This window comes from Vanessa atalanta, chromosome 20 (genome assembly GCF_905147765.1).
Source record: "Vanessa atalanta chromosome 20, ilVanAtal1.2, whole genome shotgun sequence".
Lineage (NCBI taxonomy): Eukaryota > Metazoa > Arthropoda > Insecta > Lepidoptera > Nymphalidae > Vanessa > Vanessa atalanta.
In genome coordinates, this window is record NC_061890.1 from 6550652 (window position 1) to 6576279 (window position 25628).

The following is a 25628-nucleotide window of genomic DNA, read 5'->3' on the forward strand; positions in this document are numbered from 1 at the left end:
CATATGGTATAATGTGTGTTAGAAGAGGACAGCAAATGCTTTGAGAATAATTTATTTGACGTTTTTGTTGAGTTTTTGCAGTTTGATGTTTGGTCTTTTGTCAGGGAATCGGTATTATTTTGATATTAATAAAATACAAATAAAATAGCGCGCTGCTAAGTTAAACACTGCTGAAGTTACAACAGTAGTTTCGTTAGTCTTGTCAAAAGACAATAACAATAACATTGCTGGGGTTACTAATGAGGATAAAGACGGGGCTTGGAAAAATATTGGGTGTTCTTTTAACTGAATAATAATTACTTTTACTGAATAATAAGTACAAGGAAGACATTCAAGTATGAAGGTATCAACAAATGTATCCAGAATAATTTTCTGTGCAACGGCAGGAGATTATATGGTCGTCGATAGCATAATGTTAATCTGGAAAAATAAGAAAATCTCGAACCAAATATCAATGTATCTATTTATATCTAATTTATTACTCAGGATGCGGCATTATTGACCAAGTAGAGCCTATCTGACGATTGAAAAATCGGCACTTAATTACTCTTCAAATCGAAACAAACCCATTGAATAACTGAAAAATATGCTAACACATACATTTTCTAAATTTTTTTACTGATGCGGTTTTTCTACCATCTCGACAAAAATCCCAAAATACAGTTTCAAATTGTAAACTTTCTTCCGTTACAGTATTAAGTTAAAATCATTTCTACTTATGATTGTTTGATAAGAATCAATAATGTTCCTCTATAATATATACAATATAACTTTACTAAGGATGATGTAACTTATATCAGGTAGTGTTTATGAACCATGAACTGTTCGTAATCTGGGAAGCAATCTCTCTTGTGGTATTGTAATATCCTGAGGTTCGATAGGAAGGCATTGTTCGCTCAATTCGTTATCTCGCTTAAAGTCTTATAAAGAATTACTCTACTGTATCGGTTAATATATTATATGTTGATAATTATAATTTATTTACTTAAATAAATGTTACATAAGATTGCTTATAATTAAATACACTATAATTATCAAAAATATATATAAGCATGGAAGGCGTGACCTAATAACCTTTTTTTTCTTGCTGTGGAATCTTTCAGAAACATCCACGCGCTCCTGGGAGCAATCAGGCTATGTGAGAATCGGCCATTTGGACATCAGGGGTCAAAGGTGACCCCCCCCACGCACTCCTCGCTAGTGCGTACGTTAGCATTAAGCTATTCTGGATACCGTACACTTCGGGGCAGCCTACAAGGTGTCCTAGTCCGCGCCACTATATATATATATATATATATATATATATATATATATTATATATTACTAGAGAGTAGTTAGATAGAGTTAGGTAGAGTCTAGTCTAATATACTAAGTGTGAAAGTGAGTTCGTCTATGTGTTAAGTTTCCACGCACGTTACTTCGAAAACTGGGTCACAATAAAACCAATGCAATGTAAGCTTAAAAATTTACAGAAATACCTTTTCTTCTTTGCAACTCTAATAAACCCCATTAAAGCGGTATTTAACCAGTAAGTTAAATAATCTATTATCTATTATCACGTAAACAAAACTTTTAAAATTTAACAATATATTTTACAGAGCCTTACTATACTAAAAATATTCTGGGGACTCCTAACTCATGTTACTGTGAAACCTGGTATTGATATATTATTTTTTTTGAAAATTCTCATTTTATTCGTCTGTTAAACATAACTCATGTTACGGTGAAATCTGGTATAATATATGAAATAAACATTTTTTTTGAAAATTCTCATTTTAGTAGTCTGTTAAATACAAGCTAAGTTTCTTATTGTTGTTTTAATTACAAAAGATAGATCTGGAAAAGCTTTGAACACAACCCATCTCAAACTTTGCGATACCTACAATGCTTAATTAAGATATATCTGCGATAGTATCTCTCAATTTAGATAAATCTATATATATTTATAAATAAATATAATAAATATTGGTCAACATCACATACAGTATTCTGATCCCAATGTAAGTAGCTAAAGCACTTGTGTTATGGAAAATCAGAAGTAACGACGGTACCACAAACACCCAGACCCAAGACAACATAGAAAACTATTGAACTTTTTCTACATTGACTAGGCCGGGAATCGAACCCGAGACCTCGAAGTGGCGAAAACCCATGAAAACCGGTGTACACACTACTCGACCATGGAGGTTGTCAAATTTCATTAAAAATACATTAAATATTTAAAATTTATTGGAATAGTCTTTTACTCATAAATATGCTTAAAGACTATTGATGTATGGGTGTAATTCTTTTTAGTTACTTTACACTAATGTGACTTACACTGAATATAATATAACATTATTTCAGATATAAGAGACAGATAGAGCGCCTGGAACATTAAAGCGAAGCAAGAAAAGCGAATATAGAATCAATAGTGAATTTAAATTCACGGTAGAGCAAAACGACGCGTTTTTGTTAATACGTCAAAAGTGCTGGCACTTTAATTATTAATTTTTGACGTCTTAATAAATATGTTAATTACTACAAACACTGCACGGAATTTACAATCGTTTTTAATATTATATTCGCTTTTATTGCTTAAGTATAATGTTTGATGCTTTCCACCTGCCTTATGTTTTATATTCTGATAATAATTATTGAATTTGAAGATCTAAAGTTTGTGATTGTATTTATTTACAGTATAAAATTATCTTTGAAAAAATTAAGAGGAAATTAAGCCTCCGTAGCATCTTAAATATTACACAACTTTTAAATACCGCATAAAAATTAAGTTCACAGTCACAAACTAAATAATTTATAGAATGCTAACGATAATAAATATCTACGTTCATAATACGTACTTTCTTCCTCTTTTAGAGTCGATGGTAATGTAGGTCACTACTTTTAAATACTTTATTTAATTATGTAGCAGAACTTTACGATGGATAAGTTTTGTCTGCTTTAGTTAGATATATGAGTCGAGACAGTAGAGTATCCTTGGTGGTAGGGTTGTGTGCAAGCAAGATATTCTTCCGGCAAACAACAATACTTAATGTTGTTCTGTTCCGCTTTGAAGGGTGATGGAGCCAGTGCAGTTACACACAAGGGACAACATCTTAGCTCCCAAGGTTGGTGGTACATTGGTTGGTGGTAACGAATGGTTATTATTTCTTACAGCGCCAATGTCGCCAATGTCGCCAATGTCGCCAATATAGGTTGTGGCGTCATGTAGCATCAGGAGGTCAATCTGTCTATCCACCTAACTATTACATAAAAAAACTATTACAGTGCCGATACATACATTCAAATCGTTTCTTAAAAAAACATAATAGACAAGGCCCATTATTCAACACAAGATTATAGAACTGATAAAAAAGTGTAGCTAATTCTTGTTGACTTTCAGACAGGATATACTATATGCATTTTTTTTTATGGCATTGGTTGGCGAACGAGCATATGGGCCACCTGATGGTAAGTGATCACCACCGCCCATAGACAAAGGCGCTGTAAGAAATAATAACCATTCCTTACATCACCTATGCGCCACCAACCTTGGGAACTAAAATGTTATGTCCCTTGTACCTGTGATTACTCTGGCTCGCTCACCCTTCTAACCGGAACACAACAATACAGTGTACTGTTATTTGGCGGTACAATATCTGATGAGTGGGTGGTACCAACCCAGACGGGCTTGCACAAAGCCCTACCACCAAGTAATATCAAGGTTATGTATAACCTTATGACATAACCTTGTATTCTAAATGTTAAAAAAGAGTAACTACTTAGTTTCTTGCCGTTTCTTATCGCTAGAATCTGCATTCTGAACCGGTGTTAGCTTTACGTTTAATACACATCTGTAAAATGATTGAAAAGTGCTTGTAGAAGTCTACTTGAATAATGTATATTTGTAATGAAAGACACGGTTTTGTGATTGATTTGTCGTGTGTATTTATAATTAAATTAGCCTCAGCTTAATCGTAACTGAAGTCCAATTCTACTTATTTATATCGATAAGAAATAATTCCGACTATATTGCGATCCATCTTTGACCAAAACGCAACTGGATCGTTGCATTTGTAGAATAGGTACACTGCAATAATAGGTGCATTAATTGGGTTTCTGCATGATGAAATAAATTCTGAAACGTAGAGCAAGTATGTAACGTAAGAGCCAAGATTGCCCAGTGGTTAGAACGCGTACATCTTAACCGATGATTGCGGGTTCAAACCCAGGTAAGCACCACTGAATTATCACGTGCTTAATTTGTGTTTATAATTCATATCGTGCTCGGCGGTGTAGGAAAAGATCGTGACCTGCATGTGTCTAATTTCATCGAAATTGTGCCACATGTGTATCCACCAACCCGCAATAGAGCAGCGTGGTGAAATATGCTCCAAACCTTCTTCTCAAAAAGGAGAGAAGGCCTTAGCCCAGCAGTGTTAAATGAACAAGTATGTAAAGAACAGGAACTATAATGTTACGTAACTATCGTTACTTGTTAACTTAATTTTAATAATTAAAATAATATATAACCAATAAAAGTCCAAGATGATAATTTTAATGTCATCTTACAAGAATGATTCATGTTCAGAGTTTTAAATATGCATCAGGCGTCTCGCTTTACCCTGAATTCAAATAGAAAGTTCCGTGAAATGAGAACCTAAGAATTGTTCAAAAGTTAGCTAGATCGGTTTTAATTAAAATGTGGCTCGATTAATTTTATGAATCCATATATAATATTTCATTATGTTTAATATAAATCTATAAGTGTGTTTGTATAGAGTGTTTTTTTATCCAAGAGTCATGGTCTGAACCAGAGAGAATCAGTCAAACTAAGTGTAACTCGATGGACTGTAACTTGATTACTATAACGTTGATGATGAAGATGTCTTCCTGACTGATTTCGATGGCGGCTAATTTATGAGGAGATTAGCCAGCTACGTTGGATATACTATAGTGCAAATGTGTGTGTACAAGCACACGTTTACTTTGTATTCCTTCATTCTTAAAATGGGAGGCAAATACGACTAGACCCAAAAGAGTTTACTGATAATTTTTTGACATCTAATAACATCGAAGGGTGAGTGAGCCAAACTAACTGCAGTGTCCCATGCAGTGGTTGCAATTTATGCACACGAAAAACGACGAATTTTCAACATCGAAGACGCTTTGGTAGACTAGTGAAGAACAAATGGCATTGAGGAGATTCTGGATTACAATATCAAAATGGTGATTCCCAATAGAGATGAGCAGGTTACGGTCAAACGCGGATTGGCGATTTAAGTAACGGTAATATTTCTTATAGTGTCAATGTTTTGTGGCAATGATTTACCATCAGGTGCCTGTTTTGTCCATTTGCTTATGTATTTAAAAAAAATAAAATTACAAAGTTTCATTGTAATAATATAATTGTTCTCGTCAAAATACCAGAATAGAGGATATCACTATTAGGACATTCAACGATTACGATTAGACTTATAGTTGTTTTGAAAATGTTTAGTTAAACACTAATTTCTCTCCTTTTTTCAACATTGATTTGGCATTCGCGAGAAGAAGACAACATTGTTTAAAAACTTGCCCTCTTAACATAGTTTATAGCTAAAGTCGCCAATAAATCGTCTATGGTCGTAAGAAAGAGGTCAAGAAAAACTTTCGTACTCCATAACTTCTATAATTGTTTCTGAATCTACTGTTCATTGTCCATTTCCCCCAACTGTCATTATTAATTCTTAAAACAATTGCTTTAATTTATAACAACTGGGCCTAGATGGTCCATTGGTTAGAACGCGTGCATCTTAACAGATGATTGCGGGTTCAAACCAAGGCAACCACTGAATTTTCTTGTGCTTAATTTGTGCTTATTATTCATCTCGTGCTCGGCGGTAAAGGAAAAACATCGTGAGGAAACCTGCATTTATCTAATTTCAACGAAATTCTGTCACATGTGTATCCACCAACCCGCATTGGAGCAGCGTGGTGGAATATGCTCAAACCTTCTTCTTAAAGGGAGAAAAGGCCTTAGCCCAACAGTGGGAAATTTACAGGCTGTTAATGTGCTTTAATTATTCATAACTAATTTTGAAGATATAGAATATTATTTATATATAGAATATTATTTATTCAAGTAGACTCATAAAAGTTTCAATGTTAAAAGATTAAAATTAAATGATCAAAATTAAATGTACTACCGGTTCGGAAAGTAGATTCTACCGAGAAGAACCAACAAGAAACTCTATGGTTACTTTTTTCCAACACTTTAATTACAGAGTATGTCAGTAAAGTACACATATATTAACATATATCCTGCCTAGAATCAACAAATACTACTTCCACCCTATTTTACCTTCAATATAATATAACAATATAAATCAAATAATAATAATTGAGACTGTAGTTCTTTAAGAAGTCAATTAAATAGTTTCGGTTTTGATGGTGATTTCGACATTAAATTGTTTGTGATTCATCTTAGTTGTCCAATAATAACGATATTTATATTTTATTTCTAAAGATAAAAAGTGTATGTACATGCAACCGAGCGCTTCCTTTGTTCTTAACGATTACGTCGCTGAACATTTACCAATAGTTTCGCTATTTCTGTCAGCAGCACAACCACCATTGCTTGCAGCTGTCGTGTAGATAATAGCTACTTATTCTTACTAATACATTAGTCTTTATATACAAACAGAAAGCGTAATTTATTTCATCGGGTAGTTGCTTAGTGTGGTAATCATCCAATTTTCTACCGCCTAATATCGATCAATACTGTGTAATATCTAAGGTGTTCTAAAGGGTGATTAAGGTAGTGTCACTAAAGGTATAGTTTACACGACAGTGCCTTTGATCCTATATTTGATAGCGCATTTAACCTATAAGGAGTTACTTATATAACTTGTAGGGTCATTTGGAGACCCGTTCTCCTTACAATGAATAAAAATAACAGGCAGTCGAAATATAATACTGGATCCCAAATCATTTGTACTGTAACACAATAATAGTATCTATGTTTATTAGTAGAATATTTTTAAATAAATATATTTTTTTAACGATATAATTTAATTATGCTTATCATATATATTAATAAGAAGATTTGTTGCTTCTAAGAATCATCTAGTTAAAAATAAAAGTTGATTTTATAAATAAAATGTTGTCATTAAAGTATAAATAAAAATAAAGTTTAAAAATTATTAAAAAATATATTGATTAAATTATTAATAATGTATTATTTGGATATATGGTCTCGATTCGCATTCATTAATAAATTTATGTCAGGATACATTAATATGAAACACTTATAAATAAATATGAACTCGGTTTAAATTCATAAAAATTAATAATCAGTAATATATCATACACCCGAATGTATTTCCATTATATATGTTCATTGCAAACGACCATAGTTCGCATTTTATGTTGTAAGCATTAGCATTAGCAGCCTGTAAATTTTCCCACTGCTGAGCTAAAGGCCTCCACTCCCTTTGAGAAGGTTTGGAGCATATTCCACCACGCTGCTCCAATGCGAGTTGGTGGAATACACATGTGGCAGAATTTTGTTGAAATTAGACACATGCAGGTTTCCTCACGATGTTTTCCTTCACCGCCGAGCACGAGATGAATTATAAACACAAATTAAGCACATGAATATTTAGTGGTGCCTGCCTGGGTTTGAACCCAAAATCAACGGTTAAGATGCATACGTTCTAACCACTGGGCCATCTCGGCTCATGTTTATGTTGTAAATTTAAACTAAATCATAAATATCGGTACTTAGCGTTAATTTTCTTAGTTGGTACAAAACGAAAAAGCTATTTAGAGATAATATTATAACACTGTTATATTAATATTGCAGAACACATTTGCGTTTATTTGAAAACTTGATAGTATACACAATGTTTTGATGTTTATGACATTTTCATTCGATGTAATATTCCTTTGACGATAATTATATATCTTTTAAAACAATACATATAATTGTAAACAAGCATTATACGTTTGTGAGTGATGAACGTAAGGTAAGTCTGAGTTATTTTACTTTTTTTGTATTTAAAGTTCACAAATAAAATAATAGATACTTATATATTTTTAAAAATATATATATTTTTTAGGACGATTTTAGAAAAAGTAATATTTTTTTTTTTATGAATGACGTATTATTTTAGTAAGTAAAAAAATTAAATAAAGTTGCACACGTTTCTTTTTTTTTTTTTTAATTTTGGACGTTTGTCCTGTGTTTAAATATTGATTGTTTTTTTTTTATTATTTATTTTTCATTGTCTTTTACTACTTCTAGTATCTATTATGATTGACCAGATGGCTATGTAACAGTGGGGTATATGCCGAATATCTCTGTTTTAATTACGTACATATGTCTCGTTCCAATTCCACGTGGGGTTTTAGGGCTTGGTCGTCAGGTGTTATTTCTAAAAAAGCCTATTTCCTTGAAAAACTATATTATTTAAACTATATAAAAACTATATATATTAAAATGTTAACTAATTAGATTCAATGGTTTGACCTTGAAATCTTAAAAGACAGACAGAGTTACTTTCGCATTTACAATATTTGTATACATAAATAATTAAATAACACAAATAAATTGAAAAAGGAAATAATACAGTCTTATATGAAATATGTTTATGAATGAATTATATTAAAATACGTCTTTAAAATCAGATGGTTTTCCAAAGCAACAATATTAAATGGAGGATTAATATTCTCTATATTTTTATACAATTAGAGTGTTATAAAAGTTGTTTAAAAAGATTTTAATTTTAAAGAGTTTTACAATCAAGTCTTGCCTAATGAAAGAAAGGGCAGCAAAAACTTTAAGTCACGAAAAAAACCCCATTCTTTATCTACTTTGTGAGCTGAATAGGGTCGAATATCTGCGCGCCAGTAGAAGACGTTATTTACCCAGTTTTAGCACGGACGTAAATACTTTTCTGACTTTATCCAAATAATAAAATCGATTGAATCTAAAACTACTAGTTGCGATGATTTGTCTAAACTGCAATTATCATTTCTATTTTTTCGAACATGTTCTTAATTTAACTTTTATCCTTTCTCTTTATTTATATATTTTTCTTATATGTTGAAACTTTATGATCAACGTCGTATAACGCCTACGTGAGCACATATTGTTAGAAAGCCCCTAGTTCATATATCTTCTATTATACACTATTATTAATATTATGTTATATGTTTTTACTACAGACAGTATAGATCAATATTTATTTTGTAGATACTACGTATGTATGTACTGTATATGTCAGTATATGTTTTTTTAGTTTTATATATAAGTATGTACATATATTGTTATGTATTGTTAGTTATTAATTACCGCCGACATGGTTTTCTGTTTGACCTATAGGTTGACTGACAGAGAATGCCTTCAGGTAATGCCTGAAGTCCGCCTTTTATACCATTTACTTTGCGGTGGTCAATAAAGTATTTAAATAAATAAATAACTCGACTGAGATCGATCAATCCGGTATTTGGTCAAGATATAGCATTCAAGGTCTTGGTTCAAGATTTAGGTAATATTCGTTATAGCAACGATAAAACAAAACCTCTACCTGGAAGTTAGAGTAACAAATTTCCCGCCTCTTAGTAAACATAAACAATCAGTGAAAAGTTCTTAACTTAAATCAATAATGTGTAAGTCGTTAAATCAACATTAATCTTACTCGGTTCAACTTTTAATTGGCTGCAAATGTCAAAGAGAAATAAATGAAAGCCCTTCATTTGTTAATTAAATTCTGTACATTTTTTATGAAAAATAAACTGAAAAAATACACGGGATAATAATGACCAAGTACGGGGTTCTTTGAAATTGTTGAAAGAACTCCAAAAAAAATTACAACCATTACAGACAGACAGACAAACCAATAAATACACCCTAATACAAAGTGTGTGGATTTTTCTTTGTGCATTCCTGGAAACGTTACACCCACTTATTACACCACCCCTTGTCTGTGATGTCTACCTTCATATAGTATACGTAGTATTGTCGTGTTCCTATTGAAAGGATTATTGCATAAAGCTATCGATACGTTACAGATGATGAAGATATTTGTCGTAATGTTTGTAGTAAAAGTGCTCCCGAATAATTGTGGAGACCAAAGAGTTGACCATTACCATATTTGGACCATTCGTAAATTATAAAAAAAATATAATGTTAGACATAGCCCGAAGAATTGCCACACTTAAGTGGCAGTGGGCGGGGCACATTGCTCGAAGAACCGACGACCGATGGGGCCGACGAGTTTTCGATTGGAGACCACGGATCAGATGACGCAGCGTGGGTAGGCCCTCCACATGGTGGTCCGACCTCCAGGTGAAGGTCGCGGGAAGCCGCTGGTTGCGGGCTGCACAAGACCGGTCATTATGGCGATCTTTGGGGGAGGCTTATGTCCAGCAGTGGACGTCCTTCGGCTGAGAGATGAATAATGTTAGAGTATACTTTTCTCTTTTCCTCTTAACATAATGCACCCAGACACCCCCCCCCCCTTTTATTAAACGTGGCCTCACAATATTTTGTATTCCTCGTTTTTGGTTCAAAATACTGGTGTCTCAACGTGAAAGATCAATATGATTCACCCGCTATACGTTTAATATTAAGGCTTAAGTGTCAACTCGGGATTTAAACTTACTACAAACGTTTGTTTTGGGTATAAAGACCAGTCGCCTTCAATGACATAGTTAGTTCGATCTTAATCCCTTGGACCATCCACATAACCATTTCCAACACAAGCATAGATCTCACTTAGAAGATATGTGTACATATAATGCCTTGATAGATTAAATTAATAGCCATCTCTGAAATATAAACAAAAGACCAGTTAACAGCAATTAGTATGGAATTTACAATAATTTGGTACCATCTAGTTAACTTGATTCCCCGTTTCTAAGCAAACCAAAGCTATATATTTTTATCATAGAAGATTAACATGTAAAAAACTATTTTAAATATCACAATATTAAAGCCCATTTATATGCGAGTATATAATATATGGCTCAGTCGTTAGAACGTGTACAACTTAACCGATGATTGCGGGTTCAAATAGTATAGTATAATACATTATAAACACAAAATATAATATATATAAACGAGATGAATCTCGTGCTCGGCGAACGTCAAGGAAAACATCGTGAGGAAACCTGCAAAGGTCTAATTTCAACGAAATTCTGCCACATGGGAATCCATGACCACAGCGTGGTGGAATATGCTCCTAACCTTCTCCTCAAAATGGAGAAGAGGCCTTAGCTCAGCAGTGGGAAATTTACACGCTGTACATGTTGTTGTATATAATATATAACCGAAATAAGTAATAAAAAAACTCTATTAGATATATTCCAGTGATTACAACTGTATAAACATACTACATAGTATGCTGGTGAGCACCGCGTTTTATAGAACGTAATTTCATTCGTACCCTCCACGGTCCTCCACTACTGATTGGGTAAACACGTCTTACAATTAGCTAGAGATTTGAAAATTTTTAATTATCTTTATAACATTTTTTTTTCCTTATCGAACACCAGAGAATTAATTTGAAATTAAGAGACATTAAACTTGATAATATCGTAGAAGCGTTATGTGCTTATTTTAGACGTCTTTTGTTTTGGGAATGCAACAGCCAAATTGACCACCAGATGGTAAGTTGTTGTAGCCGATGGGATCTGAAACTTTAAAGCCTCGTGTACTTACTTATTTTCACCCTTCAAACTGGAACACCGCAATATGGAGTACAGATGTATGATCTACCATCATCATTATTAAATGAACGGTATTATTAAAAGGAATGGGTCTAGCTGAAGCCCAGTCACTGGTAGTATCTATAAATATGATGATTACTTTCAACATTCGCCTTTATCTTGTCTTTGGGGTCGATTCGGAATGTAAACTATATGCAAATGATTTGGCACAATTTAACGACCGTCTACTTGACGCCGTCCTTGTAATTACGTAAACAAAAATCATTTTTGCTAAATATATCAATCAAAATAGTAATTCATTAGCAAATATTCTCACAAACGGATACGAATGAAAGAATGCTTTGTTTATAAATATTATTGTACTATTTTTATTTACAATTATATTGCAAAGGGTTATAATGGTACAAAGTATGTTTGCAGCCATATAATTAAACACTTCCCGGTGATTTAATGGATATCATCCACGATACATTGTTTTCGTTTTAAATGGCATTGTTGATTTATTTTGTTAAGTGTGGTCTAGTGGATTGGTGGCGGATTTTTACATGTTTATACTGAAAATGTTGCGATCGTACAGTAATTATATATTTTTTAATTTTATTAGAAAAATGATTAATTTTTTTTCCTTATCCTCTCAAAAAGGGAGAGGAGACCTTAGCCCAACAGTGGGCAATGTACAATACATCTTGCATGTTGTAATTAAATTTGACAATCGAATTGCGATTAAGGTGGACATTGGTCATACAAAAATTGGACTTACAAATTCAAATCCAAAACTATTGCTCAAGAATAGAGGAAGTCATTGCCAAGCAGTGGGTCATTAAATAGCTGTTTTTATTTTGGTCAGGTAGACCTTTGTCCTGGATACGGTCGGAACTGTGGATAAATGAGAAGAGAACAGTACTTTGGAGCATTGAAGAAGTTTCATATTAAATTAACAAAGTTTTAATGTTCCTGGTATTGTGCACTAGTGAAAAAAAATGCTCTGAACAACGATTATTATCAATGATAAAAGAGCTGAAATTTCTCATTACCTGCAGTGCCTACAGAGGTAAAAAAATCTATCTGAAGTTTTCTTTATACCGAACCGATTTCCATAAAATACGTGATTTTGAATTACTTGTCTAATGAACATGGTGATACCTGATGTACTTACAGATACCATTTTTTATAACCCCAAAATAAAATATGGGATCATCTGGGAACTAACTACAATAGAATACTTCAATAGAATAAAGTTTAATCCAACTAAATCAGTTTCTGATTAATCGATTCTCCTTCGTCGGATGCGGTTAAAAATACAGTGTAAGGCAACTTTAAATTTGATTATAGGTTGTAAAATGTTGATTCAATAGTTTACGTCAAAGCCTAATTAAGTTCGATTCATTATGATTTTTTATTACAAATAAACATTTATTTTTTGCTTATAGAATTGGCATGCGTATGGTTAAATTTACGAAGTCACCTAATAGTTCAGGGCGTCACGGTAGCATGCGAAAGCGATCCTCTGGCGCCCGCCGAAAATTATATTCGATACCTCTGGTTTTGTAGTGGGTATTCCGGTACTAGGGTCGGCTACTCGTCCACCTCTCATTTTACGTGGGGGAAACGCGTAATGCGTTTTTCCAGCGAGTAAAAAACATCACCTAATAGCAGTGATCACTGTCACCCATAGACATTGGCGCTGTCAGAAGAAAATTGCCAATGCACCACCAAACATGGGAGCGAAGATATTATGTTCCATATGCCAGTGAATCCTAGCTATTACAGAGTAAAGTTAGAATTTACACTTTTATCATTATACATATTTCCGAATTATTGATGATTGAAATGATTACGTCATCCTTATCTTCTTTTTACGAATAAAAAAGTCACAAATATGGAGCACATGCCCTTAAAAACGTAGACACATCATTGGACAAGCTAGGTCAAGTAGCGAGCTCATCGATTGAGTATAAAAGATTCAAATAGCATACGACATATGTGAAATCAACTCTGTTTTATACAAAAATATACACTTTGAACCAGTTTAACAATATGTAAACCAAAAAATTTCTTTCTTCAAAGTGATTCGTTTCCAAAATAGAGATAAAGATATGAACATTTATGATACTTTAACAATTATTTATAATACGAATTTATATACTATTATAATATTTAATATTATAAGGATGAGGATTAAGCAATGTATAACGATATAAAGTATTTTTGTTTGCCGATGAAGTACAGACCACTTGATGATAAGTGGTCACCACTGTTCATAAGCAATTGCGCTGTAAGAAATATTAACCATTCCTTACATCATAACAATGCGCCACCAACCTTGGGAACAGTTACACCGGCTCACTCACCCTTCGAACAGGAATACAACAATACTAGTAATAACTAGTAATAGCTGTTTGGCGGTAGAATATCTAATTAGTTGGTGTTACCTACCCAGATCTCGACGATATTGCACTTGGGTGCAATACAGGACTGTTTTTATCACAAGAGTTTTGTCTCCGATTTTTCCTACCCGATAATCTCTCAAAACCATATAACCATCTTCCGCTTGTTACGTTAATACACAGGGCCAGATAAGCTGAGATTGATATGATATAAAAATGTGTGTATAAAACGCATTCCATCATAATATTACAAACTGTGTTTATCAGACAATCGTTATAAATGAGATTTTGAAGAGATGACTCTTAAGCAGCCGAGATGGCCCAGTGGTTAGAACGCGTGCATCTTAACCGATGATTTCGGGTTCAAACTCAGGCAGGCAGCACTGAAATTTCATGTGCTTAATTTGTGTTTATAATTCATCTCGTGCTCGGTGAAGGAAAACATCGTGAGGAAACCTGCATGTGTCTAATTTCAACGAAATTCTGCCACATGTGTATTCCGCCAACCCGCATTGGAGTAGCGCGGTGGAATATGCACCAAACCTTCTCCTCAAAAGGGAGAGGAGGCCTTTATCCCAGCAGTGGGACATTTAGGTGCTGCTAATGCTAATGCTTAAGCAGTAATATGTTTTTAAGACAAGAGTAACCAGATACAACAGTTGAATTAAGTAATGACCCTCTAGGTCATCTGAAATATGAAGCAGATATATTGTGTCAAATCAATTCAAATCTAATTCCTTTATTCAATATGGAAGCATTACAATTATTGATTGTCCTGACCTGAGAAGAATCGGCGTAATAATCTCAGCAATGTTTTCATCTTTTTAAGAACTTTCAATTGTAAAGATAGAAGGGTAATCCTACGCTACGAAAATAAACATATCAACGGATCAATCGTTTAACCATGAGACGTGTGGCATTCGGTCGACGGAACACGGTCGGATGACCCGTGTGATTGAATTCCAAGCTCCAATTCACCGCTACGTGCGGAACACCTAAATGTTACTATGGCGTCTTTATTTGTAATTAGTCAAGTCATTTTTTTTTTCATTAGCCACTTAAAGTCAATCAATTAAATTACACTGCTATTAAAACTAAATATGTCGAATTGATAAGAACTTATTAAATGTAAAGCTATATCAAATTTGCATGAATTTATAAATAAAGAAACGCTTTTTTCTGTAACTAGCCGAATTTACTACTAAGCCGATAAATTTTGACAAGGGTTCAGATCGTAAAAAGGATCGGTGTTTGATCTTGGTTTTAGAGCCTTGTCGATGAAGAGCTTTACTGAGAAAGGTTACAGAGTACATAATATAAAGCTACGTCGCTCGGGGTCGGAGCAGTAACGATTAACTCAGGTGATACCGCTAGATTGATGATCAGTTTATTTTCTATAAAAAAATGATCACAATGAATACAAATATGATTTTGATAATATGTTATTGCACTGGGAGTGCAGATCTCTCTATTCCTTCAGTTTAATTAATCTAATGGCACCGTAATACGACATTACCTACCTCAGAAAGATTAGGTGCAAGGCCTTACGCGCTTTCCGATTTTAATCTTCCACCAACCCGAATTGGAGCAGCGTGGTGGATTATGCTCCAAACCTCAAAGGGAGAGGAGGCCTTAGCCCAGCAGTGGGCAATTTACAGGCTGCTAATGTAAAATGTGTCTTGCTTATGATAAATTATGGTCAGTGGACCCAATAGCTTTTAACGTTTCGTTCTGGATTTCGTACCTAACTTCATGACTACTAATGAGTAATGTATGAATTAATTACAAATGCATATACAACTCTATATTTTCCTTGCAGTTGAAACACTTGGACCTAAGAATAGTAGAACAAAAACATTATTTTTAAATATACGCCTTATTGCCTCCACTGGTGAAAGGCTCATTTTTCGCCCAAAAAATCGGAATTGCGATTTTCTCTATCTACTTCTATCGATCTACTTTTTAGTTCTTATTTATTTATAGTTAAGGAATTGATGGTCTTAGACTCTTTAGGATATTATTGTTTATTGTTATACGTATATGATACGAAATATAGTACATGAAATTACAATGTTAATAAAATTATACTCATACTCTTGGTATCCAGAACAAAGATTCTGTTATAATACAAAAATGTACACGATCAGTATCAGCCTGTATATGGCTCCAAGTTAAGATTTATGCAATATTATAGTCATATCAAGCGAAACTTTAGAACTACTTGTAGGTCGTTACTTATTGTGATTAGTTTGGCTTTAGTGCTTCATAGCAAGTTGAACGATGTTCGAACATTAAAAAGACTTTTCGTTAGCGTAAGACTACCGAATTATCAAATTTTCATATAGTTGTCATATATTCATTTTAGAAACCTGTTCCAATTTTGTGCTTATAAAATAAAGTTCTTTCTAGCTCTCTCTAAAACACAGTCCGTTTCATATCTTAAACTTAAACCGCTAAACCAAATTAGTAATTCTTGTAATGTAACAAATATAAATCCTAAAGTAAGTGATATGCATATATTACCAGTGGCTAGCAGGAAGTGGATGAGAAGGGCCGAAGATCGGGCTCAATGGCACTCCTTGGGGGAGGCTTATGTCCAGCAGTGGACTAATACAGCCGTTATATTGCATGTAAATTAGTCTCAGTATGTATAATAATACATATTCAGTTAGTGGAATATGCTGAGATATATATCTAGATATTTTGAGATAATTAATACCAAAACGTACATTGTAAAATGTATTACCTGCAGTTCAGGGAAGCTCTGTCTCACGATGAGGGTCCATAGATTATATAAGACGCAGATAGTGATCAACCAAAGCCAGTAGAAGTAGAAGTTTTCATCAGGATTCACAACAGTTCGGGGTACACGGACTTTCCGTCGCCTCTGTCGGTTCGTTACTCTTTGCTCGCCGGTAGCGCCTTCTGAGCCCGTGTCCTCTACCTGAATGAATAAAAGCTTTCTTTATTAATCTTGGGATGATTTTTTGTGTTTAAATTATTCATTAAATTTATGCTAATTTTATAACATAAAACAGTTTAAAAAAAATGTTCGTCTTGAAAAGCTTTACCAAGTATCTTGGACGTAAAATTCTCTCAGTAAGTCAAGTGAAATGTTATCTGAACTGCGTTCCCATAATTCTGACAATACGATAGTATAAAATTGTTTGTGACTTTATAAAGGATTGGAAATAGCTGCTAAGGGTGCAGTGGAAACGTACCCTAATATATGAATTACCCGTCTTTACAGATGGTTTAAATAGAAAACCTGGATTATCAGGGACGTGTCCTTGATGGATATAGACGATTATGAGATCGGAAAGACCGTCCGCACCTCGTGCTATTGACCATTGAATATATGTATTTGAAAAGTTTTTAAATTTATCAAACTAATTTGAAATTTTAATCACATTAGAGCGAATTATAAGGAATGACAATTATCTTAAAAACTTAACGATTGCTCGTTTTATTCCTAAAATTGTTAGGGAACTAATGTTAATTCTCTTTAAATCTTACTGTTTCCTGGGTTTCTGGTATTTGTCGTGTCGAGAACCTCTTTAAAAACGAATCTTCTCTCTTCAATGGGGGTTTCTTCTGGATCGCTGAACTCAGTTGCACTGTCGTTCTCAGCTTCATCCATCTTTGATTCGACTTTGTTCTGCATTTGTTCAAGGTTAAATTTTAATTACATTTCGAATTGACAATACGTAATTTTATAGAAGAATTTACGGAAAGGAAATACGTATAAGCGAATGTGTATTTAATTTGTCGTGATTTTGATGTCTCGGAACTTGACACAGGCTAATAGACTAGGCAGTTTTAACGGCCTTACTAGTGAACGTTGTATATCTGGTGAGACGCATCTCTCTCCCTTTTCTGGCATCAGTTACTTAACATTCGAAAGAATGGGACAAAGCATTGTGTAATTACACAAACGTGTTACAACGTTTATTAGTAGGGGAATGGAGTTTAGTGTTAAGTGATAAAGGATCCGTTTCATTTGAAGGCTAATTTGGTGATGTTGCTTTTGATGTGTATATGTAGTATAGGCTACAGATATTGTAATTACTTTTATAAGCGTAGTAAATGCTATCTATATGATAATAAATATGAATTCGAAAACTAGGTAAATACAGATAAATATTTTTATACCTTGTATGTTATTATTATTAATATTAATAATTATTATCATAAAGAAGCATTTGATTTGTACCTTGTGTATTATAGGTAAGGCTTTGAATATAATACTGAATTTAATAATATGTGTATGTGTTGTTAAGATTTCGCTTATAACTGGTATGTACATAGTTTTTCGTGCACACAATAAACATATCTAACTTTATGGACATGCGGCATTGCAATTATTAATAGAAAAGGCAGTTTAGAATCAAGTATTAGTCGTGTGAAGTGAAATAGTGATATCGTATTAAAACGAGAAAGTATATCTAAAACTAATCAACTAACTGAATCTAATTTTAAATTCACTAAGACTTATAAATCTATCAAAATGTCAAACGGCAAGGATGCAAACAATAACAAACACTGAATAATATTTAATTTCCCAAGAGACAGTACGGATAGAAAAGTAGAATTCTTCAAAGTGAAACTAGATAAGGCACAATAGACACGATAAGAACACAATAACCATATTAAGTTACCATTCTCGAAATCCTAGACATAGACGTTTAGCATATTAGTTGGAAACGATAAACAAACAGACAATATATAAATACAGAACAATTGACAACGATGCGGCATTACCGTCTTCGTCATCGAACCTCTTTATTTTCCTGAGTGCCTGGTAGTATGCCATAACAGCTTGGATGTGTCTCCATTTATGGCCTCGTTTGTCAGAGTCAGATCCTGGTCTCTCAGTGTCCTGCATGGACTTGTGAGAGCTTGACGAACTCGATGCAATGATCGGTCGCCTATAAAGGGATGTTTGTGTTACACGCAGTATAAGTGTATTGTTGTAGGTGAAAACCATGGAGTCACGTACCACGTCCTGTTGTGTAAAAATATTTTAACAAAAATACATTTAAATGCGTTCTTTCTTTGTTTCAAAAGGTTACGCGATCAAATGAACCGATATCATATCGTTTCAATGGAACGTCCTAGCTCAATACGAGCGGACGTGACGTGAAAATTTACACGACAAAACGGGTTGCGAAACTCAATCACTTTCAAGTATATTTTGCAAGACTTTACAGAAATAAAAAATACATGCATAATAAAGGCCTTACTGGTAATTCGCGCTGGGTTCTGTACAGTATGGAAGTATGTGGTTTAATTAGCAATGTGATTTCTATATCCAGCTGTGCAATCGTGTACTAATTTAACAATATTCTATGCTTTATGCACATCGACTGTCAGGAGGACCAATTACGTCTTATATATCATCGGTATGGACATCAAACTTGCGTTTATTCTTATCTATCAAATACATCCCATCAAAAGCCCAATGTTGCTGGTTCTTTGAAGCTAAATAAACATTATTTAAGTGTAATATACGTTTTAAATTTGGAATAGTTAAGAAATATTATTGTATAAATATTAGATACACCATTTAATCTCTTCGAATGAATTTTGAATTTCGAATGTAATTTTCTTTTATCTGGTTTTATCCTTACTAGTCTCATGAGGTTTGATATTGATCACTATTAGCTTGATAGCCATACCAATGATAGCGATCGCGTACGTAATCGACGTATACGTGCTGTTCTATCGATAAGCGTTTCCAAAGCGATTGTTCCCATTTCCTTAAGCACTTACATCTCTTCATGGGTCCCATTAGTCGTGAATGGTGACAACTTGTTCAAGAACCTAAATTAACAAAATGTATTGTTTTATTTTTAATCCGATCTTTTATATTTTTAACATTTTCCCTTTAGTTAGTCTATTTCTGCTATATTTTTTAGTACAACTTTTATTGCAGCTAATATTATTTTGTAGGACATTTATTTCTATTTCGTTATTTAATAAGTAGTTTTATCGGCTACATTTGTTACTTATTAGTATCGGTGTAATATTAGACTGTGAATTACTGTGATAGGTTTTTTTTTCTATTTGAGTATAATGTGTGATATTACGAGTATTTATAGAATCGATGTTATTTTTGTCTTTGAAATATTTTTAATTTACAGTGAACGAAGAAGATATTATGACGTTCGATGATTTTATTTTCGTTATTCCATCTGATATTTTATATTATTTTCTTGAAGCATATAAAATTTCTTATAAAATGTTAGTATTTTTTAGAGTTATTTTTTTTTAATTTTTCCTTTTTCAAGACATATAATTCCTTATTCTTTACCTAATATTGATTGTACTAATTTGAAATAGGTATATAATATATATGTTACATACATTACGAATATATTTCGCCGCAGTTGAAACATTGTTGAAAATATATTACAGAACGAACTCATTCCGGCTACACGACAAAAATTTATCGACTCTTTTAGGACTTTGAATATGTGACATAGGTCTGAAATATGATTGACAGGACTGCGTTATCCTTCTACTGAGATACACTACTTACGTCTGGATGGCACTTAAATAAATAACGTTACCCATGTCGGTGTCAAAAGTATAACTGATTTTGTAGGTTAAACTTTGATTTGACTTGAAATAGGTCCAGTCGCATTAAATATGGTGCCGTAAAATTGCAAGGAGTTTATAATCTTATTGAATACTTTTAAATCGACCAGTAACAGTAACTATTAAAAAAAATGTTTTCGTTTATTTATCATTAACTTCTTGATGCAGTTTCAGCTCGGTTTTCCGCCTCGTGAGCCGAGATGGTCCAGTGGTTAGAAAGCGTGCATCTTAACCGATGATTTCGGGTTCAAACCCAGGCAGGCTCCACTGAATTTTCATGTGCTTAATTTATGTTTATTATTCATCTCGTGCTCGGCGGTGTGCTCGGCGGAAAACGTCGTGAGGAAATATGCATGTGTCCAATTTCAACGAAATTCTGCCACATGTGTCTTCCACCAACCCGCATTGGATCAGCGTGGTGGAATATGCTCCAAACCTTCTCCTCAAAGGGAGTGGAGGCCTTAGCCCCGCAGTGAGAAATTTACAGGCTGCTAATGCTAAAGTTCCGCCTCGTTTGGTCAATATTATAAAGTTATAGTTCATAACTAAATTATTATTATTTTATTTAATCAGCGCGTTAAAGCAAAAAGTGTACTCTTGAGCTATATAACATTGAAAAAGTTTTAAATATTAAATCATAATATACATTGTTCAATAACATGATAGTTGAATTAAATAATAAATAAGCCCTATAATATTAGTATTCATATGAAAATAAGGTCTATATTTTTCAACGAATTATTTGATCAATTATATAATAATAATTCACCATGTCCTTGACTAACGGAGCTATTTAGTTTAGTCTAGACATATTATTTTCATCTTCATTAACCCTTATATAACGAGTCATCACTATACTAGACTGATTACTGTTATGAAATTAAGTAATCTTTTAATTTATTTATTTCCATTCAGCTGAAAGACGAGAAACAGTTATACGTGCTTTATGGTCACCCTTGCGGTCTTTCGTTCGTTCTATTTATCAGTAGAACTACTGAATGGTTTATGTCCCACATAAACGACCTTAATATATTCTGATGTGCACGTACGCCTAATTATTTTGTTGACGTTGGTAAATAATCTATGTATTATGTATAATACATTGAATAGCTGCTAATTTATGGTGTTTTAACCAAAAAGATATTTACAACGTGGCTTCAATGTAAACGTTATTATTTTTAACGACAAACATGGTGATAATAACAAAACACAGCTGTCAAAACAAAGTCGATTTATATACTGAGCATGGAATCAAATATATATGTGTCTTATGTAATGTCCGTATATGCTCTAAACTTTATCGATGTGGCTCTGTGCAAGTTCGTCTTAGTGGGCACCCTACCCATCAGTTATTTCGCCACCAAACTTTGTTTGCTATGTCCCAGTTTGAAGGGAAGCAAATATTGTAATTACAGGCACAAGTCTTATATTGAAAAGAATAATTGAGGAATGGTACGTCATTTGAGGATTGTTTTATTTGTGTTTTTAAACCAACCCAGATTTTTTTAACAGCACTTTACTATTGAATAATATGGTACAAGAATAATATAATTACATATTAAATTACTGATACCAGATTTAGATTAATGGTACGGCTTCGTGTAAGCCATTCTGGATGACTATCGCCTCAATTCATCATCAATTATTCAACCATCGAGTATCACTCTGTATAACTATGTACCGGCTTGCAGGATGATTGAGCCAGTGTAATTATAGGAACAAAGGATGTATCAGCTTAGATCTCACTACTGACGACGCATTGAGGATATAAAGTGTGGCCCATGATTCAGGAAGGTGAACATCAGTCGGCCAATTTGCTTGTCCTAATATATATACATTAATACAAAATCATGATTTAACAATTACCGTGTCAATGTCAACAGACGCCCTTATTCCGAGAATAAAGCGAATCGATAACCACTAACGAAGAAACGACTGGAAGTCTCTAAACTCTTAATAAATTTATCGATTATCGGATATTGACGCAGCAAACATTTTAAGCAACGTAATTTATCAAGAATATTGGCGGTTTTTATCGAATTATACCGCCAAGGGGAGAAATGCATTTACATTTTCTACAAGGCGGAGCACTTTTAGAGGAGGTCGCGGAATATGGAAAATATGTATAATACTAAGAGTGGTGAACTGGTTCGTTTTATGTTATACCGCCTCCAAGTATAAAATAATTTGATTTAAACAAATAAATACAACAGTAGTATATGGATAGCATCCTGATTCCATACAAAAATCGTATTAATCGTTTCTTATTACTGTCTCGTTGGTCTGGTGGTGGTAGTTAGTTGGTCATAACTCAGGTGGGGCAAATAACAGATTATTAGGTTTTTCTGTCAAAAAATTCTCAGTAATAACCAGAGGTTTGGAAGTTGGAAGTGTGTACAGAGCAATGCCTTGTAAGCCATTGGTCACCTGACCAGACCAATACTTTGAAAGCACGTAAAGCCGTTGGTCATCTGAGCTCCTTCCAATCGTGTTGGATTTGCCGTGTTGGATTATGAGAGTGAGTAATTAGAGAGCACCTTGTTTGTGCACACACTTGTGCACTATGAAATGTCCTGTTTAGTTGCTTAGTCCTGCTTATTGGACGAGATCATTATCTTTATTAAAACTCTATAAGTGGTATCGATTCTGAGTTTTTTTATTATCTTATATTATTAGCGACTACTTCTTATTAATCTCTATCCCAATCAGTCTGTATCAACCCACTACTGAGCAAAGATGTTCGCAGTTCATGCTATAAGCACCATGCTCCTTTGCGGGAGGTTGTCTCGTACAATTCCAGTCGACGCACTGATTTTCTTATGATATTTTTTTACATATCCAAATACGAGATATAAATACAATTTAGGCAAATGAAAACTTAATTGCCATGCCAATAAAGTTCGAGGAAAATTTTGTAATCTGTTCGAGCCAAATAAAATGACGTAAAAATTTTCGTAGTAATTTTCAGTTTCAAGGAAAAACCTTTTGACAAAATATTCACATCAAATTATAATGATGTTAACATTTTGTTCTTGTGTGTTTTACGAGCGACTACTAATTATGTCAATGTTGTTTGAGAGATAAAATAAGGTTCTTTGTGGCGAACGTAAAATAGTAAAGCAATTCTTACTAATCTTATTAAATAAAATGTTTAATATTATAATTCCGAAAGTGGCTCCATCTATTTATTTGTTACTTCATTACGACCGATCATAGTATGACGTAGAAAAGCCAAAAAAATGGCAAGCATAAACCAAATGTGAAATATTAAATCTTTTTTATTCATGCTTAATGGATTGTCGGAAAACATTTACCTGAAGTTAGACATGGAATAAGATTTTGCTTAAAAAATATACTTTCTTACAAAAGAACATGGAATGAAATTTGTGTGATATCAAAGACGCAATAAGCACATTTTGCTAAAAAAAAAATGCTGGTTATTTGAAAATATTATTCGTATTTTACAATATTAAGACCCAACAAACCCTCTGAAGACAGAGTGGATCGTTAAATCAGAAAGTATTGAATACTTAGGCCCTTGTTGAAGTATAAAATCAACAGCTCTCGACCAAACCATTTAAAACACTTCACAATTCTATTCTAAGTCTCAGGTATTTTAGTGTTGCCATTTCACCTATTTGTAGGTTGATCAATATGTATTTATAAAAATAGAGAGAGGTTTGACGTCATATTTGACCTTGACAGATCTGTATTAGTCTACCTGGCAATTGTCGTCTCTGTTCTCTTGTCTAGCTCATAATGAGTTGGATGGGTAAATCTTAGGTTAGGTCAATAAAGTATTGTTGAGTTTTCTATGAATAAATTTGCGGTAACACTTCGGAATTAAGAGATTCACTTACTCACGCTCCGTATGATTGGATTAATATGATGATAAAGGTAATAGAGGAGGCACCAGTGTTAGCACACATACGTTAGGTTGATAAGAATTCTGGTTCAATTTTCGCCAAGACAATACTGCTATTTACGATTTAACAGAGAAATACACCCAGCATTCTCGCTATCGTTCCATGCGGTCATAATTTGAGTAGTAGTTAATTTAAATTTTTATCTGTATCTTGATTAAATCCTTAATATATATCATTATTATATCATTATTAGCTTGTAGTATTTTTCTTTAATAAAATCTTAATATATTTAATTCAAGTAAGTTCATAATATTGTAAGTTATTTTTGATCATCATATTAGAGCATTTAATTAAGGTAAAATTATTGGCAATACATAAAATAGTTACATTTTTTTCTTAAATAAATATCTAATTATAAAGTTTAATTTAAATTTTACGGAAATCAACAACGAAAATTATCTTTACCGTTTTATAAAACTTTCGTTCAGAAAGGATGCATTGATATAGTGGAGTCAGAATTTTGGCGTTTTAAGTTTACCATTACTTCTCATGCTCATAAAATCAACTGATTCTATGAAAATTATCTCTGTAATATACTGTAAAGTTTACGATACTGTGTGATAAAAGCCAATAATGTAGGAATAATGGCGGTGTGAATGCCAGCCTGGACGTTATCTGCTCTAGAAACTGTTACAAAACTTTGTTTTCAGGAAATTTGAATCTGACAAATGTCGTATAGATTATCCCGTCACATTATATATTAATCTCTTGTGAATTAGTCGTTGAATCTTTAATAATTAAATTATTTAATTTTTAACCCTTATGTTCAGGACTTAGTGTTAGGCCTTTGCGTAAGCTCGTCTTCGTAGGTAGGTAGGTTCATCATAATAATATATTCTACTGCCAAAGTACTATACTCAGTATTGTTATGTTCCGGCTTGAAGAGTGAGTGAGTCAGTATAACTATAGGCACAAGGGCCATAACATATCAAATCACAGGGTTGGTGACACATTTGTTATATAACACATGTTTAAAATTTTATATAGCTCCAAGGTCTATGGATAGTGGTCACCACTTACA

General features: G+C 33.3%; 1 protein-coding gene across 1 annotated transcript in view; it reads right to left on the reverse strand.

Annotated features, from left to right (window-relative positions):
* The window catches only part of LOC125071976, a 74445-nt gene that overhangs the window by 43447 nt on the left and 5370 nt on the right, over nt 1-25628 (reverse strand). Inside the window, exons 2-3 of the mRNA XM_047682427.1 lie at nt 17598-17739; nt 16828-17025 (exon numbers count right to left, since the gene is read on the reverse strand). Coding sequence (XP_047538383.1) covers nt 16828-17025; nt 17598-17717 — 318 coding nt within the window. The 5' untranslated portion in view covers nt 17718-17739. The remainder of the gene's footprint in view (nt 1-16827; nt 17026-17597; nt 17740-25628) is intronic.